Genomic DNA, 19,201 nt, shown 5'->3' with positions numbered 1-19,201 from the left:
TCTGGGCGATGGGGTAGGTGCACCTTCACAAAGTTCAGAGGAGCGGCTGCTGCACCCAAGGGCCGTGCTGCTATCCAGAGGGAGCTTGGCAGGCTGGAGACGTGGGCTGGCAAGGGTACCATGGAGCTCACCAAGGAGCAGTGCCGAGTCCTGCCCCTGGGGAGGAGCAGCCCCGGCCCCAGGATGTGCGTGGGGCACCCAGGTGGGAAGCAGCTCTGCAGGAAAGGACTTGGTGGGCACCAAGTTGAACATGGGACAGCAACGTGTCCATGCTGCTAAGAAGGCGAATGGTATTCTTGGCTGCATTAGGCAGTAAGTATTTCCTTCAAGTCAAGAGAAGTGTTTCTCCTCTTTACTTAGCGCTGGTGAGGCCGCACCTGGAGAACTGGGTCCAGTTCTGGGCCCCCAGAGACCTGGGCATACTGGAAAGAGTCCGACAGAGGGTGATGAAGATGAAGAAGGCTCTGGAGCACTTCTGATATGAGGCAAGGCTGAGGGAGCTGGGACTGTTCAGCCTGGAAAAGAGGAGACTCTAGGGGATCTTATGAATATCCATAAGTACCTGAAAGGAGGATGCAAAGATGGACCCTGGCGCTTGCCAGTGGTGCTCAGTGCCAGGACCAGAGGCACCGGGCACAACCTGGAGCCCAGGAGGTTCCCCCTGCCCACCAGAAGCACTTCTGGGCTGGGTGGGTGCTGAAGCCTTGGCACACATTGCCTGGAGCTGTTGTGGAGTCTCCTTCTTGGAGAGCTTCAAACCCACCTGGGCACCCTGCTCGGGGTGGCCCTGCTGGAGCAGGGTGGGACCAGGTGTCCCCAAAGGTGCCTCCACCCTCAGCCAGTCTGTGATTCTGTTATGCTGTGTTTCTGTGAAATTTAGTTCTCAGTGCTACTGAAAAAAATCCTATGGGATTCTTCTGTGGCGTTTTCTACCTGTGTTACTTTGTGAATAAAGCCAAGTTGTCTTTAACTGAAAGAAGACTTTTTTTTCCTTCCCTTCTCTTTGATGAATAACAAAGGAGAAGAGGTTAACCAAACTGAATCTAAACAGCAGCGCCAACGTCCAGGTTAATTAATAAAAACAGTCATTGCAAACATCCAAAGTACAATTTAATCTTTCATGGCTCCTCTACATAAAGCAAGTGCTTGTGGCACAAACGATGATCCTCCCCCGTAAAAGAAGGAACATGGATTCTGCAGATGCAGTTCAGGTGGAAACCGGTGCGTGGGGAAAGCGAGGAATAGCTTCTGCCAGTCCTGGGCTTTTGTCTTGATACCAACGAATGGTAAAATTATTCACTTTAAATGCAGACGAAGCTGTCGGTTCTGAGAGGCGATCTGTAGGGACATCTCCCTTCACCCCCCTGCCCACGGAGGGTAGTACGGGGGCGCACGGTTCGGAAGAAGATTGGAAGAAGAACTTCTCTGTAAACGTCAGGCTGCTTTGATGTCTTTTTCCAGGAGGTGAAGGACCGGTTCCTGGGCCAAGGCTTTGTTGGCAAATAACCCCTTGATGGCATTCAGTGGTAGAAGAGGATGTTTGAAGCGGGGAAGACGCAGGAAAAGAAACAACTCATCTTCAGTTGCCCAGGGCTGGGATCTCGTCAGATCTTACAGATAAATGGGCCCCCGAAGCTGCCCAGGATACCTGTTTAATAGGCAGAATGTGCAGGAAACACGGTCCCCACTGTTTTATCAAAAGACCAGATCTAACAAAACTTAGATAGCAGAGTGGTGCTGCTAGGTATTGAACTATTCGCCGTGCTGTTGTTTGTAAGAGATGCAAATCGATGTCCTGGCTATCGGAGGGCGTCCCAAATTGGTTTGCTCTTTTGAAAATGGAAGAGGGTTCGTCCTCATCTGCTGGCAGAGTTCCCAGCAAGATTGCTGCCTTTGGTCCCCTAAATGCTGGCCTCACATTTGGATATAGCACTGCTTCCTCCCTCTCTGCTTCTCGTTGTGTGATATTAGGAATAATTTACAGCCCATTACAGAGGGGCTGCGGTGTACTGACGGGGACCTGTCCTCTCAAAGGCTGTTTTGGCTGTGAATGCCGTGCCTTGAGCTCAGAACAACGAGATTTTCATTTCTTAGCTTTAAACAATAAGTGAAAACCCTCATCTAGCATTTCCAGTGTTGTTTTCCCCCCAGCTATTGTTCCAAAGAGCTCATTTTCCATGTTTGGGCCCGGCATGCTGTGGTTTTAAAAGAACAGCAAGCGGCATTAACAAAGCGGGGTGGACCGCGTCCGCAGCGCACAAAGTGCTCAGAGTGCTTTGCAGCCTTGTGGGTTGGGAGGTGAGAGCCTGAGCGGAGATGTGTGTGCATCCAGTGGGACCTTCTGCTTGGTGTTATGGTTTGTGTGCATGCAGGGTGTTTCCTGTATTATCATTCCTTAAAAAAAAATTTTTTTTCGGTGCATTCTGGGTGTTTTTAGGTCGAAGTTAACACCGTAACTCGCCAAATTGCACATTTAAGTAGAATTTAATTTAAAAAAGCATGTGCAAGATGGGAAGAAAGCAGTCTGTGACCCCCAGACACTCTGCCCCGATGCTGATGACCTAAAAGCCGATGTCATTCTGCATTGTGGTGTGGGATGACCCCAGAGGGTCCCTTCTTACCTCCCTCTTACCTGGCGGCGTTGCTGGTGCTGGAGGCTGGAAGACGAGCGGGTGAGCAGCGCGTGGTGTGAGCTGGAGGTGCCGTGCCTGGGATTACGTGACAGCAAGGAGGTTGGTGTCAGCTGCCACTGAAATAAGCTTTATCTGCTTATCGTGGCGCTGTTCGTGACGTGGCACCGTACGGACTCTTTGGGACATCGTTTTCTTGATCTCGTGCTGACTTACAGGGCGCTGCTGCTCTCTGCTCGGAGTGCCGTAGCTTTAGACGGCGACAGGGCTGCGTGCTGCTTGCGACGTGCCATTCTTCATTTCTGCCATGCCATTTCAATCCTGCCGGTGGATCTTTTGATGTTTATTCAGGTTCTTGGAGAAGTTTTTGATTTAAGCAAAAAAATCTGTTGAGCAGCAGAATCCACGGGAGTCATCTGTTATCTGACAGCCCTCGCCAGAGCTTGGTACCAGAAAGGCGAAGCAGCTGTTTGGTTTCCATTCCTATTGGATTTCCATTTCCATTCCATTTCCATTCCTAGGAGCCAGTACAGTGGATGGCACGGCTTCAGGCACGTCCTTCGGAGCTGATTCTCCACGTGCCACCGCTCCGTCTGCTAACGAGCATGGCTGGGGATCTGCCGGGATGCTGTGGTCAAGGTCCCTAGAAGACACTTACTTCTCACCGGTGTTTCGATATATTTATTAAACTCTTCACCCAGGCTTCAGCAGAGGCATCCTTTTGTTGTTGCTGGTGTTATCTGTAAATAAAGAAATGTTGATTAATGATGGTACTTAAAACGAGCGTGGTACCAGTTGCCTTTCTCCTCTTGTCGCTTAGCAACAGAATTTCTCCCTGTGCAATCCCAGGGCCTTCAGGAGGGCTGTATCCACCACATCCTCTCTAATCCTTCTAGTTTTTCCTGTCTGGAAGCCTCCCTGAAAGATTTGAGTAACTTCATCAACCCCCTGACAGACATAATAAAGCAGAATGGGATAACATCGAGCAGTAATTCACCTCGGCAGGGTAAACTTTGCTGAATTCATCAGAAGTCTGTTAGGCTTGATAGTGTTTATAAGGAAAATTTCTCTCTTGTGAAGAATCTAGTGAAGGGAAACAGCTGGGTTGGAAATTTAGAGTTTTTAGCTCCTTGAAACACATTTGGGGGGGTTGTAGTGATAGAGCACCTCATTTGTGGATATCTTAATTGCGCCAGGCTTCCTCTGCTTCCTAGCTAATATATAAGACACCATAAGCTCTGTTTTGAAGTCGATCAAATGTAGAGACTCTTCTGTTTGTAGGGAACTTCACAAGCAAAGTAAAACATCCACTGCCCTCTCCCACCTCCCCAAAATCTGACTGCTGATGTCTCCTTGTTTATTCCTTGGTTGCTTGAAGTGTTACGCGTGGTGCTAAGTGTGGATTTCATTAGTTTAAATCTTGGTTTTTGCTTTTTAAACTATATTGCAGTGCGAGAAACGAGCCTTCTGGAAATTAAGGAAGATATGGATCTGGATCCAGAGGAGAACAGCACTGTCTTCATGGGCATACTCATCAAAGGGCTGGCCAAGCTGAAAAAAATCCCTGAAACAGTGAAAGCCATCCAGGATCGCCTAGAACAAGAACTCAAGCAGATTGTTAAGCGCTCCACAACCCAGGTGGCAGACAATGGTTACCAGAGGGGGGAAAATATTTCCCAGGAAAATCAGCCTAGGTAAGGATATTTTGACACTGAAACTTGGTTGCTGTAACAAGAAGTCTGGAGAAGGGTGTCATGTCTGCTTGCCATTTGAAGGAATGACAATAATGTTTTTTGCACCAGCAGAGATCTGAAATACTAACGTTTTGAGAAACGCCTGTGTCTTCATGAAAGGCTTGATGTGCCCTGAGCACCTGAAAGACTTGGGAGTGTAGGAAATATATTCAGAAAGGGGAGATATTTGTTGCTCTCAACTAAGGATGTGGGTGAGGGAGATGCTTCGTTCTGTGCTTGGCTGTAGAAGAAAATCTTTTGGCTAAACAGATGTTTGAAATGCAGATTTGAAGGTGGGAGCACAGTAGAAGCCAGCATGACTTAAGTAGTGAGAGGTATATAACGTTAAGCACTTGATTATTTTTTTAACCTTAACCTTTCGTTTTAAGCAGCTTTACAACAGATTGAATGGTAATGCTGTCTCAGATTGCTGGTATGTATGGTGCAAAGAACACTCGGTGCCAAAACAAATATTATAGTCTTGTGTTGCACTGAATCATGACTTTACGCTTGGTGCTGATGCCAGAGAAATGTTTAAGTTCATACATAACAGAACTTTGAAAGAGAAGATTCAGCTCAGTTATTTATTTCAAGTGGAGCGGAGTCTAATTAAGCTGGTGCAGGTGCAAAGCTTAGAAATCATATATGGAACTAATTATATCAGTAAATATATGGCCAAGTTTCTAATTGTTTTGCAGCCCCATTTACATTAATAGCAAAGTGTGGAAGCCAACCAAGAACTACGTTTTTGCTCTTCTTCAGGAGTTACTAAAACAGGACTCCATAAGGTCTAGCTATCAATTTTAGCTGAAGTCTTAATTTGTGATACTGCACGTTGCAGTGATCACTGCCCAAAGGGAAATAGTGGAAAAGAAGACTGAAAACAAAAATGTGTGTCTTCATTACATGTAATATTTATAATGGAAATTGAAATTGCTCCCAAGGAAAAGTTTAGCTAGGTAAAGAATTCTTCTTCAATTCCTGGCATTATTGCCGTGGAAACAATTATGTTGTGAAGAATTAGTAGCCTTATGGTGCTGAAGAATTAGTAGCCTTATAGTACCGAGATCTTGGTGAAGCCACAGCAAGGTTTTTGGGTGGATCAGAAGGCAGAATTTTTCTCTCTGATATCATGATGGAACTTAACGTATGCTTGACACTTGTTTTATGAATTGGTCTTGAGAGGTGACATGGGTATTGGTTGCCCATTGAAATTGATAAAATTGGATCATATCATATTTTAATGATGTTAACCTGCCCGGAGGGGTAGGTAAGGTACAAAAAACTTTAATGGGTTTTGGCATGTGATTAGTAGGAGTTTATGAGCCCTTAGGATTCTTATATTCCAGAGCTGTGGAAAGTGTCTTTAATTCATGTCGAATAAGGAGATAATTAGAACAGTTTCTAAACCAAAATTGCATGAGAAGTTTACAGCAAGGAGGTAAATTCATTTATATTGAAAAGAATAAATTATAGTCTGGAAAAGTATACCACCCCTTAAATTATCTACAATTTAAAATCAGAACTATGTGACTTTTTCCTGCTGTCAAGGAAAAAAACAAAGACATAACAACGAGGTCCTCCTGTTTCAAGAGAGCTCTGTAAGACCCCAAATTTGAGCGTGATGCAGCGCCTGAAACTACGTAACTGTTCATTAGCCTGTCAGCCATGATGCTGATTTGACCTTAGGATTTGGTGAGTAAAATGCTTTTCAGTTCACCTGAAAACTAGTCATGCATGAATGCCTCTCCGTCTCCTAACACTGAGCTCAGTGCCTCTGTTCTTAAAAAAATTCTCCCTTCTGGCAAATCAAACAACTAATGAGATGACAGAGGGGGTCTGAGGGCAGGGCAGGTTGAAGGCTATGTATTGAACCTTCTGGTGGACAGCCTCCCTTCACTTCGTTCGGTACGCACAGAACACGTTCGATGCATTTCTGCATTGTCGTCTGGTGGCCCTCAAGGGTTGGCTCGTGTCTTATCCCTGTAAAAAGGGTGATGCTTCACTCCACTTGAAAATCTCTGCCTCTGGTATAATTCTTTTGGGGTAGCCACATAAAAATAAGGTAGAGCCCCCTCATTGTGCAAGAGCTGAAAAAGAGATCAGGCACCGAGCTTCCATTATTATTCTTTTTGACTACCTTTTATGTGGCCACCTTTTCCATTTATATATAAAAAACATGAATTGCCCCCAAATTTTTGAGATCAAGATTTTTTTTGTTATGACTCAACGAGCTCCCAGGGAGTAACGATGTCTCTCATGTACTTCCAGGTGTTGTCTTCACGGGGGCAACAGGCTCTTGGCCAGTGGGCTCTTGGCTTAGATCTTCAGAGGTTCACTGAGTTCATTCTCTCGAAGTCCTGTAGCCCCTGTATGCCTGCCAGGAGCAAATCTTCTCCATGCTGTTGGGTACTGGGCTTGTTAATAAGCACAAGAGGAAGCAGCAATTGCAGCGCTGATAACGTGTGGTCCATTCTGGCTTGGGCGTGTTGTCCTTGTCCTTTGGGTTGAGCACTCCTCTCCTTGGTAAGCAGTCTGGCTGCATGGAGAGCTGGTGTGAAACCGGAAGGACCTTCATATAGCAGCAGAAGGATGTTTTTACCAGTGAGCTCACAGAAGAAGGGCTTGCATGGTCCCGTGACACAGCTGATGTTCAGGTTTCCTGAAGCACACCACATGGGTGCAGTAATGCCATACACCTGATTTAGAGTAGGTCTAACTAGGCAGAACACGTTTGGCTGTACTTTGCTATGGAAATAAGCCCTCTTTACTCAGGTACATTTACCCCCATGAAATGTGAATGACATGATGTAGAAATTTGACACATGAATGTATTAAAACCTGTTAAGGGCAGTAGCAGGTTCCTAGTAGTTCCTTGTCCCTGGTGGAAGATCGTTTTGAAAATTAAACTTGAATCTCACCCAGCTGCAGTCGTCTTCAGCTTTAAGTGGCTTTTTTTTTTAATTGATATCTGTGCTTGGAGCAAGTTTATGAAAGAGTGCTTAAATGTAGGAGTTGCCATTGACTTATCTTTGGTTAGTGGCTCATTAGAGCGTAATACCTGCTTGTTTAGAAATGTGTATCTTGTTTGCAGAGGACAGGGTATCACAGATGAGCCCATGCTGCCTTAGCTTGGAGTACTGCTATGTCGTAATGAATTTGTGGGTATCTCCTGAGGTAAGGAAGGCTGCTGACTTTAGATGAGTAATAATCCAGACGCGTGCCCACTTGAGGGCCAGATTTATGGGACAGGTTTTTGGAAAGGATACGTTGGCTGAGCCTTACTCGTAGCTGAAAACCTGACCAAAGACGAAGAGGTGTACTGATGATTTTGTACCTAAATCCTACTGATTGCATTCAGTGCATTTTTCCCTACATGTTTGTAAGACACTTCTGGCCTTTTATTTAATCTCGAAGCTCTAAAATAAATACGGAAATTATACACGCGCCACCACTCTGACCAGGCAAAGGACATTATTGCTGCGAAGACGCATGGATTGTCATTAGCAACCTCATTCAGGTGTCAGCAGTCGCTTTGCATCGATTCATTCTCCGTTAGTGCCCAGACAATAGGAGTTGCTTCCGGGTGTGTGTCACTGTCTCTCAGCATATTTACCATATTCCTCGGTGAAGGGGTTACGAGATTGCTTTGACAAATTGCCCAAGCCAGGCTCCTGTCATTGTCTGAATGTGTTCTGCGTAGGTCACTCGGTGCTGCAACCCCGTGTGCATAAAATCTAGGCCATATTATTTATGCTGTTTCGTCTTATTGGCTGTCTGACACTGGCTGGGTCTGCGTCTCTTTTGGGTCACCTTCTTTCAAAAACGGCCTGACGGATTAGTGTCCAGAGAAGGGCTACTAGTGTCCAGAGGAGGGCTACAAAGATGGTGAAAGGCCCAGAGGGGAAGACGTACGAGGAGCGGCTGAGGTCACCAGGCCTGTTCAGCCTGGAGAAGAGGAGGCTGAGGGGAGGCCTCATGGCGGCCTACAGCTTCCTCACGAGGGGGAGCGGAGGGGCAGGCGCCGATCTGTTCTCTTTAGTGATCAGTGACAGGACCTGAGGGAATGGTGTCAAGCTGAGGCAGGGTAGGTTCAGGCTGGACATCAGGAAGAGGTTCTTCACCGAGAGGGTTGTCGCACACTGAAACAGTCTCCCAAGGGATGTAGTCATTGCACCAAGCCTGTCAGAGTTTAAGAAGTGTTTGGACTGTGCTCTCAGTCATACGGTCTGAATTTTTGGTTAGACCTGTGTGGTGCCAGGAGTTGGACTCGATGATCCTTGTGGGTCCCTTTCAGCTCGGGATATTCTATGCTTCTGTGATTTAGAAGACTTTTAGAGAAAACAAAACAAAGGTTAGAGGTACAGGCTGATTTGAAAACAGAAGTGGAAAAATGATTTTGGTTGAGAATGGAGGATGTACCACGGTGTTAGTGAGGCCGAAGGACGTGGCTGGGGGAGCTTCATTTCTGTCAGTCTGTGCCATGAGAACAGGCAGATGGGAAGACCAAATAACTCTGTTCAGTGTAATACTATCTTAGTAATGGCTTCATAAATAAGTTGATAATGTGAGATGAAGCTCACTTAGAATCAATAAAAATGAATTTGTCAAACTATCCAGCTAGTTTGGTTCTGCAAATTCATACTTTCCTGGGTCAATAATGAGGTATGTAGAGAATTAAATTTTCATTAGCAGCGGGATGTTAGTAGAGCTTAGGCTTGCATTGCTAATTTTTCTGAGTGGCAAAGAATCCATTTGACCCCATGAGGCTACCTTTTTGGCATTTCTATCAAAGCCGTGTGTTGGTTCCTCAATCAGGAAATTTCTCCTCTTTCCCAATGCTCCCACACCTGCTTTTCCTCCTCGTGTTGCTGGCTTGTGGCTGAGCAGCCACCTACCCTAGCTGGCTCTTCACCCCTCTCTGGTACAGAATCACAGAATCGTCTAGGTTGGAAGAGACCTCTAAGATCACCCAGTCCGACCTCTGACCTAACCCTAAGAAGTCCTCCACTAAACCGTATCACTAAGCTCAACATCTAAACGTCTCTTAAAGACCTCCAGGGATGGTGACTCAACCACTTCCCTGGGCAGCCCATCCCAATGCCTAACAACCCTTTCAGTAAAGAAGTTCTTCCTAACATCCAACCTAAACCTCCCCTGGTGCAACTTTAGCCCATTCCCCCTCGTCCTGTCACCAGGCACGTGGGAGAATAGACCAACCCCTACCTCGCTACAGCCTCCTTTAAGGTACCTGTAGAGAGCGATAAGGTCGCCCCTGAGCCTCCTCTTCTCCAGGCTGAACTGTACTTGCTGTGTGAAGCTCTACAATCCTGTAGGGGCTGTTGAAGCCATAGTCACCTCTCCCATGGCCCAGAATAGGTTGGAGAAGGTACTTGCATAAAAACGGTGAAAGGTTTTTTCAGGCAGCCTTTTCTGCACATTGCTGTATCTTCTTCACTGATAACAGCAGTGATGGGGCAACGGTGCTCAGGGAGGAAGTTGTGTAGATCTTCCTTCTGTAGGAGCAACTTCTCCGCCTTGGGCATGGTCATTATTGGGCTTTATACAAAACCTAAATGGAGGAGAATGACTTTCCTTCCACACCGAACTTTCTTGTATCACTTGTATGTCCTATACTTTTGATTATCTCCTGACTGTCTTATTTAAATATGTAAACACCTGTAAAAAAAATAATAAGTTTTCTCTTTCAGTGCCAACAACACTTATTCATTAGGCATTTTCACATTTCCTAAATAAGAAGGATATTGATAGACCCACCAGTTTTTCGGATTGCTTAAATGAATGCCTTAGTTCTATAGCCACTTAAGGTATGGCAATATTAATGTCTTTGTGCCTTCTATGAGTACGACGATTCCTAAAAACATCAACTTATTAATGTTACATACATTCTGACCACAGAGCAGAGGGTACAGAGACCTGGTCACTGTACTCTCCAGGACTTATCCATGGGCTCTTTCAGTCGTATCAAGGTGCTCTTCTGCTTACCCATTTGAGCTGTATAATTGACGTCACTAGTAGGTGGATGGTCTGTGTGAGATCCGTGGGAGAGTTACGTATCTACAGCATTATACAGCTGTGTGTGTGTGTATATGTATGTATAATGAACCGATGGTTGTGTTTTTGATTAATAGCAAGCATCTGTCCTTTGCAGGCTAGAAGTTTAGGCTAAGGTAGGTGGTTTTAGCCACAGCATCACGCCAGATGACTCCTGCTGTCTGGTGGTACCAGCAGCAAATGTGCAGCAGCTTCTCAGATTCTCCAATTAACTCTCCAGCTTCTGGCTTAAACAGCTGACGAAACTGGGTGTATGCAGATACTTTGCGTACTGAATTAAAGTGTCCAAGGCACAGATGCACACCTTATTAGTGGCTGTTAACAAACAGAAGGCTGTAGTGTGGTGGTTAATGAGTGAAGGCAGCTCTGCTTCTCCTGCAGATCTTCTGTCCTCCTCTGGGGACAGTAACCTCTGCTGGGAAAACACAGCAAGCGCGTGGTAATTCCTAAACTGCTGTAGTGAAATGCAGTGGAGCCTGTCTGTGAGAGCTTGGAAGTGCCCAACATAGGGATTTGGGAAGTGTTACCTTCACGTTGTGTTGGGGTTACACACGTACTTGCATTTCTCATTAAATGGCAGCGAAGTTACCAGAATGTTCCTTTTCCCAAATAACAAGATCAAAAATAACGAGTCATTGCCTTATCACAAAATATGTAGGACTTGGCAAAGGTACGTTAATTACAGTAATTGGGCAGTAAAGAAGCTATAGGAGCAGGTAATGTGCTGTACATTTTGATGAGGTTATAGCTGTAGCATGTTACAAAAAAATCTTTATAATTGACACAACTGAAGAGCTTGATGTTTTAGGTTTCCTGTTGTTTAATCCCTTTTTTTTTTAATCTTTCATGTTGTTTAAAACCTTCCATACTGCTTATTTCATCATTTAAAATGAATATCTTGCATTATTTTGTACGGGTAAGTAAATTCTTATTGGATTGACACTCTTCCTGCCTTCTGGGGGAAAGGCAGGTGGTCTCCATCCCCGTCTGCTGCTCTACCTGGGAACTTAAAAAGGTCTCTACTACTATCATGGTATTGAAATGTTGTGTAGTTATGAATGTATTTGTCTTTCCCACATCCCCAAGTTGAACACACTAAAGGTGAAGAGCTTGCGTATTGAGGATGGTGCGAAAAGGAAGGTGCTCAGAAGTATATGGGTGCCAAACTTGAGCTGCTAACAGCCGAAGCTAATCACCTCGAGCCCCCAGGGGGTTTGAAGCTTCCCTGGCTGCACAGAGCATCTGTCACAACGCAGGGCCTGAAGTCACAATCCTGTGACTCCTGCCCGCTGCTCAGGTGTGCAGCGTGACAGTGTGCTCTCAGTGTCTTCTGGAGAATGAGTGGACGTTGTTTTGGTGGTTTTCAGGTTGCTGCTGGAACTGCTAGAGCTTCTCTTTGACAAATTCAACGCTGTGGCTGCTGCGCACTCTGTTGTCCTCGGACACCTTCAGCAAACAGTGGCCTCTCCTTGCAGCCAGTATGATGGTGATATCAAGCTCTACGACATGGTCGATGTGTGGGTGAAGATCCAGGATGTCTTGCAGGTAAGAAGCCTTCAGGTGGGCACACTTTGAGCTTGGGACATATTTTTTAAACTAGAATACCACAGAAAACAGTTCTGTCATGTTCAAGAGACAGCTGGACTGCAATTTGTCTTGATTTTTGGTAAGTGGGCACATTTATAGCAGACTTTTAAATTCCAATGAGCTTAAATATCAGCAAAAAAAAAATCTGTGGTTTCGTCCTTGTAGTGTATGGAGAGGTTGATTCCTTTTGCCTACCAAGTGATTTAGCAGAAGCTTTCAAACAGTGACATTTTTGTTCCATGTTACCATGTCATGCCTGTCTTATAAAGTGTCACAGCTCTAATCGCTTGTCTTCTCTTGTCATCGTGCCTTGGTTATAGTCAGCTGAGACACTAGCTGCTAGCATGTTTTCAGGGAAGTCTTATTTGATTCATATTCCAAGCCACAGCATACTAAAGCTGTACCGTGCTTAGGCTTTATTTGGTACCACGCCTATCACCTTAGGATCTGAGGCTCTCCCAGGCAGCAGAGCTGTCTGTCACACGTCTGTTCTCTCCTACTTGTGAGGCCAACACACACTCTCATTAGATTGTTTTTATTTTCTTTTTTCATGTATTTATTTCGGAATTTCCCCTATGTCTAATACACGGATGTACACCTCACCCAGTATTTGCTAGAGGAGGTCGAAGAAATTAGCCTGGCTTAATTTACGAGAAGTGGCAAGATTTATTTTGATCATTACACTTCTGTCCTGTTCCTACACACATTAGGAGCTCTCTGGCTCCTACACACATTTTCATTCTAGGTCACAGGCCAGTTTTACTGCTTCTCTAAAGGTTTGTGTGTCTGTGCAATGATGCACACAGGTTTTTTTGCTTACACGAGATGGCTGTGTGTGCTTGCTGTGAATGCAAATACTTTTTGGACAGGGAAAACCTAAGTTACGGGCCTTTTGATTATGCCCACTGTCTCCTTCCCCACTTACATGTCTTTCTAAAGGAGTTGGTGCTTTCATTTAAAGAAATCACGGTAAGTTTTCACCTTGATATAAATTTTCACCTTCCTTCAGTATTGTTCTTTAAAAAATTGATTGGGAATGTCCAGCCAGAAGTTAACGACTGGTTTTCTAAACAGAAGAATATCATAAAATCAAAGCTGTCTGTCCCCATTAAAGGGAAGGGTTAAGGACATGAGGAAAGAGTCTGGCAGGGGGAATCTCCAGCCTCCTTTCTGTCACCCACGAGGTCCAGAAAACCTTTAAGAGCTTTGAGTTCTGCAAACTTTGCTGTAGCAGGGTAAAGCTCGGTACTAAGAATCTTCCAAGATTTTATCTTCAGTGAAGCAGAATGACAAGGCTGGTAATTCCCCCTTATCAGTGTGGGTTTGTGATGGTTTCATTCCTCATGAGTGGCGCAGTCGGGAGTGAGTTATGCTGGCTATTACCAAATAACGTTGATAAAACTTTTATGCAGAAGCATGTGTAGGTGTGCACGTACAGAGAATGAGTGAGCTTCCTGTGTTAGGGAGAAAATACGTGACCAAGCTTTCTGCAAGAAAAGTGCCAAGAGATATGTAGCAGCCCACTTGTAAAGATTTCACTGCCATTGGCCTGACAGCACAAGCGTCAGAGGGAGGCTGAACAGCTTCCAGAAGAGTCACGGATAGCTTTTTCAGTGCACAAAAGCAACACTTTAAGCTCCATAATCTCTTGCTGTTTTAGGGTAAGAGATGAGCATTGACTGACGTGGAAAGGAGGAAATCTTCCATTTCTCTATTGGAAGCCTCGTGGTTTTTTGTATGTTAGTTTCATATGAGCAGATTATTTTTTTTTTTTTACAGTAGAATAAAACCTTTGAGCCCAAGACAAAATTATTTCTATCCTCTGTTTTCAAATAGGGATAATTTTTTGAGGGAAGATCTTACGATAGTGGCAGGGGGAGCAGAAAGCTCAGGTTTAAAAGTATTTATATTTAAACGTGCCCGCTGTTGGGGGAGGATGAAAATCTGGAGGAAGCAGGTTAGTGGTGGGGCGCATTGGGGAAACGATGCAGTTCCTGCAGATCCTAATGAATGAAACTTATTCATCATGCCGGAGCAGCATCACGTGGCTGGGTAATTCACATGGGTAATCTTTGCCACATGTACATTGTGCAGCTCGGCATGGGAAATACGTTACAGCAAGGTTATCTCTTTGTAGTTGGGTACAAAAGTAATAACGCGCGCTCGTGGTGGGCTGGAAATTGTCCTTTGCGGAGAACATGAGAGAGTTGTTTTGAGCAGCCTGTTGTTTTGGTTTTTTTTTTAAGCTGGATTTCTGAATGCTTCCTAATAACAGCACAAAGCGCTGCGGTACGGTATTGGATAGGTGGCACAAAGTCAGGCAGTGTTTAGATACTGAACATGCAGATATAATATATTTTTGACCTTCTCTGTGAATAGAGGAATAATACCGAACTCGTCAGGAGGAAGACAGAGTGACCTTTTCGAGCTGGATGCCAGAGTGCTAGAAAACAAACAAACAAAGAAATCAGTTCGTCGAAATATTAGGGCAGCCTTGTTCAGGAAAACACAGTTTGAAGTTGTTTGTACCGGAGCCAGCCTGGCCTGTAGCTGTATCGCCGTGCCAGCAAGAGAGATTTGGAAGTTGTTTAAATTTTAACTTGCTCTTTTTATATATGGAGCTAATTTAGCTCATCAGTTTAGCAGTGGGTGGGATATCCTTCTGCAGGGGATTATCACAGGGCCAAGCACTGGGCTGGAGATTGCTGTGAGCTGTGTTACAGTGGCAGGTGGAGCTGTACTGACATGAAGAGTTGCTTCAGGACTACACAGCAAAGGAATTCGGATTTTTTTTTGGCACAATTCAGTGTGTGCGTGGCATTCCCCCATCCCAAGTGATGATGTGCTGCCATTTAGGCTTTGTTGTGTGAAAGGCAGAGCGATGTATGTGCTTGAGTAAAAGGCAAGTGTGCCTTCTGTCCTGTTGTAGTGGTGTCAGGGGAGCACCAGCAGTGGACATGCAGCTGATGCTTGCTGTGATGGCTCTCCCTTGCTTTTAGAACTTGGAGCAGTTCATTCACCTTTTTTTTAGCACCGTCTTTTGATACCACGGCGAGAAAGAGGCATCTGTCCCCGCCGAATAATACCAGCGTTCATTCAGCTGCTTCAGAAACGCCACCTTCCAGTGACAGGGTGATCGTCCTGTCAGCTGCTTTGTAGGAGTGCAATGCCCTGCTGCCAGAGAAAACACCCAGCAAATGTGACATCTCCATGCGCACTCAGGATCCTGTTATCAGCTTAGGCTGGTGCTGTTTGCCTCCAAGGAAGAGATCTTCTTTTCTTCTCTAACAGTAGTAGTATTTGTAGTTGTAGTTCTCGTTTTTTTTTAAAAAGAAGGTGGCCTATCTCTATTTTCTTTTCAGAAGACAAGGAAAATCATATATGTGCTCCAGGACACAGATTGCATCTTCAGCAGCACCAGGGGGACGGAACACAAGTGTTCAGGCTGGCTGGTGGGCTGTCTGCTGAGAAAACGTTTACAATGATAACTGTCCTTTTTTGTGGTCCTCTGTCTAATGCTTGCAGGTGTTTTCCCCGAATAGTGTAATTTAGCAGCCTAAGCATTGCTGAAACTGTAAGAAAACTATGGCAAGGGAAATGGAAGCCTCCTGCCTGCCCACACGCTACTGTTCTGTTGCTGCAGAGCTGGAGATACCAGAAACTGTTGAACGAGAGAGCCTCTTCCTTGGCACGTGGAGCTCCTCCGTCCAGAAGCTGTGACGTTTTCTTCCTCGTGTTGAGGAAGGGCACATGAGCGAGTTCGTGATGGGAGCAGGGGATGGAGCGGTTCTGCAGTACGCAGCCAGGGCTGGTGGCCAGCAGCGTGAGCATCTCCCTGAAAAGCTGCACTCAATTGTGTTTGCTCTGCCACGCTTCTCAGGGAGTCGTGCAAGAGCACGCGGGGATATGCCAGTAAGCTCAGCCACTTGGTGACTTTGTAAGCAAGTTAACGGCAAAAGTTACGGGTCCTTAAGCACACAAGTGAGCAGGGGAAGGGCAGTGCAGGCCAGCAGTCTTTGTACTCAATTTAATACGCTACATCCACTGCTTGGCAGCGTTGCTCATTTTCCCAGCGGTTACCTAATTGGAGGGAGTTGATTTGGTCAGATGGTTTTTGCTGGCTTCCCTTTTCGCTTGCTCAGGTCCTTGAACTGTGTCTGTGTTGGTGAGGGCAGCAATGTGCTGCAAAGAAGGGGAGCAAAAGCTTTATCCCGGCAACTGTCATTCCGTGTCATTCCGTGCCTGAGTCTTTGGGTGCTGGGCTGGGTACCCACAGCTCTCGTTGCCGAAACTTCACATTTAAAGGATGAATTAACTATTTATGACACAGTTAATACTTATAAAGTAGAATAAGATTCTCGGAGGAGGGTGCGTTAATATGTCATAAATGCTGGTTGAAATGTCAGAGCGATGTATGAAATTGCTGTCGCATTTGGGAAGTTCACCAGGTGATGTCTTGAATCTGCAGCAGCATTATTTTTCAGAACGTTTCCTGGTGGAAATTAACGGTTTCACGGTTGTCCTCAAAATAATGCACTTGGCAGTTTTTCTGGTTCCTTTTAAATGGTTTTAAATGTGTGGAACCGATGCCCTCGGACTCCTGACTGGTGTGTCTCATTAATGCTCATCTCGCCTTCAGCCGAGAGGGTGACGGTTGTGCAAGTGATTTTTCTGCAGCTTTTGAAAAATGCAGTTTCAGTGTTGGGTGCATAAAGCAGGGAGAGAGAGCATCACATTCTTCAGGTTGCTGATATTGAAAGTTGGAATTTAAATAATTATGGAGTGGGCCACTGGGCATGTTTTTTTTCCCCCCATTTCTTGTTGGAAGTGAACGGAGAACATGCTTGTTTGTTAAGAAATCCAGCACAGTGAATATAACACAACTTTCTTTTTTTCCTCCTGCACATATCTACTAACAGCATGATAAATTTCAGTGAACGTTTGTGGATCAGGACGGATGTCTCCTGTCTGAATCTGGGAAGGGACAAGATAATATTGCAGGAAGATGTATCTTAAATTTTGGTCCCGCTAAGTATACTTCTAGGGGGTGTGTGATGTCCTTCATGGTAAAACATTTGATAGCATTGTTCCAACTTACATAATGACTGAAGTTGTCTCCTTACACTTCGAGACAGAAAGTAATTTGGTACCTTCCTTAAGCTGTTAAGAAGACGCAGAAGGAATTCAAGGTGGTTGAAATTGCCCTGGTAAAGGTGAGAAAGTTTTCAAGTGCAAAGAGACTCCACAGCATAAGATGTATTATGCATGTGGAAGGGCAAAGAACGAGAGAGCGATGGCGCACCTTCCCTTTTAAAAACCAGAAATACGAAGTAGAAATGCCCATCGATCTGTTTTCCCTTTAACAGGATGATTCCTGCTGAAGCGAAGCGTGTTTAAAGCTAACTGAATTGCGTTGGTAACGGACACCTAGAAGAGGTCCAGAGCTGAGCTGGCTATCGACGTCGGATTATTGCCTGTCCCAGGCATTTAATTAATTAATTAAGTCCCCCCCTTTTTAATTGAACTGCCGTATTAGCGTGGCGACACAGCAGAAATGTGCGTGAACAATTCTGCGTTACAGCTTTTATTTCGGGAGTCACTTTTATCCCAGAGCTGTTGATCCAATGTATTTCATAAACACTAACGTTTGCTTTAAAGTTCAAAGAGAGAAAGCCCTGCATAAGAATGAGTTGTTTGAACAGTGTACGATCACTTGTGCAGTTTATTGCAGAAGAGGTCACTGAGCTTATGGTTTGGGAGATTTAAAAAAGATTAGCTCATTTAATGAAATGTTTGCAGGTATGTGAGCAAGGAAAAAATCACCTTCTTCTGTCCACACTGTAGAGCCTCACGCTGCTATGGACTTGAAAAGCTCTTGATTTCAGGTGGATTTACCTTTTAATGTTGAACATAGATGTGAATTTATCGTTTTAATTTTTTTCAGGGGAATTTATCCTTAAATATTTAAGTAGCTAAATGCATATATGTGCATTAAAAACGTGTACGTATTATTTTCCTTAAAGACTGTCTTCTATTGGAGGAAAAAGGTGCAAAAAAATACCTGTGAGGAGCCCCATCAGTAAATAACTTACAAAAACTGTTAGTTATAGCGGAGGGCAACTTGGCTAGGGTGCCAGGTTGAGAGAAAGTCTGCTCTGAGTTTGGGAATGCAGAATGGGGGAATGGCGCATTCCCTACTTTGATATTTGGCAGTTTGAGTGAAACCTGTGCCTTTTGAATCCTTGTCCGCTGTCAAATGCTTTCTAATTTATATAATGTGAGCGCATATACGTGGTTTTTTTGCGGCTTTGTTCCAACAATGTCACTTAGAAGTCTTTCCTTTGCAAGCTGAAAGTTCTCTGAGAATGAGCGTGAAGGTTGTCAAGTGGCCACCACACCTGATGGGAAGTCTGTGCTTCAGTTGCCAGCAGCAACAAGGGTATTCTGAATAAAGGTGTACAAAATGTCCTGCCTGTGAATTGCTTCTCAGCCTTCATCTTCTCGAACTGTTAATTAATTATGGGCTGATGTAGAAGAAATGTAAACTTCGCTGCGGATATGTGCACTGCCTTTGATTTTAACCATTTCCCTAGATTCTTGTACAGTTTTATTAGGTCTGATGTGCTTTTTTTTTTCTCCCCGGTTACTATCGGTGTCCGCTGCACTTTATTCCCGCTGTCAGCTAGAATTAGGAGAGAGTACAAGTAGTTCATCAGCATTTGTAGACATGTTTTATGGGACTATAAAACCACATCTCTTTTGATGTGCTGAGCTTATTCACACTCGGTCCCCGTGTGAGTAGCTTTAAAGGCAGTGAGACATACTCTTAGTAGCATCATAAAAATGCTGCGAACGGGAAAAGGCCAAATGCTCATCATGTCCTCACTGCAAGGCGTCTAATCTGACAGCAGTGCAGGAGGGATTCATGCAGGCAAATTCCCGCTAATGTTAGAGAGTGGCTGATATCCTAGGGAAATGTTTGGAAACTGTTTTGCTTAAAAGCCTTTCCGCTCCTGTGCTGTGCGCTTGGTGTGTTTAACATGCGTGACATTTACAAAGCGGTAAGGTAGAATCCGTTTCTTTTCCTGAGGTTTACCAGCTCCTGCTGTTTCTTTCCTGATACGAAATCTCAGCTTTGTGTTCTTGGGGTGCTGCATGATGTTATTGAGTAATTCG

At 44.8% G+C, this 19,201-nt stretch overlaps 1 protein-coding gene across 8 annotated transcripts in view; it reads left to right on the top strand.

Moving 5' to 3' along the window:
• Positions 1 to 19,201, top strand: part of EXOC4 (exocyst complex component 4) — a 382,597-nt gene that overhangs the window by 46,832 nt on the left and 316,564 nt on the right. For all 8 annotated transcript variants that reach the window (XM_083819252.1, XM_083819251.1, XM_083819253.1 and 5 more), the window contains exons 6-7: positions 4,081 to 4,324; positions 11,806 to 11,983. In XM_083819252.1, coding sequence (XP_083675378.1) covers positions 4,081 to 4,324; positions 11,806 to 11,983 — 422 coding nt within the window. The remainder of the gene's footprint in view (positions 1 to 4,080; positions 4,325 to 11,805; positions 11,984 to 19,201) is intronic.

Source organism: Anser anser (assembly GCF_964211835.1).
Source record: "Anser anser genome assembly, chromosome: 1".
In the NCBI taxonomy this organism is placed as follows: domain Eukaryota; kingdom Metazoa; phylum Chordata; class Aves; order Anseriformes; family Anatidae; genus Anser; species Anser anser.
Note: the sequence above shows the minus strand (reverse complement) of the source record. Positions and strands in the feature narration are given on the sequence as shown.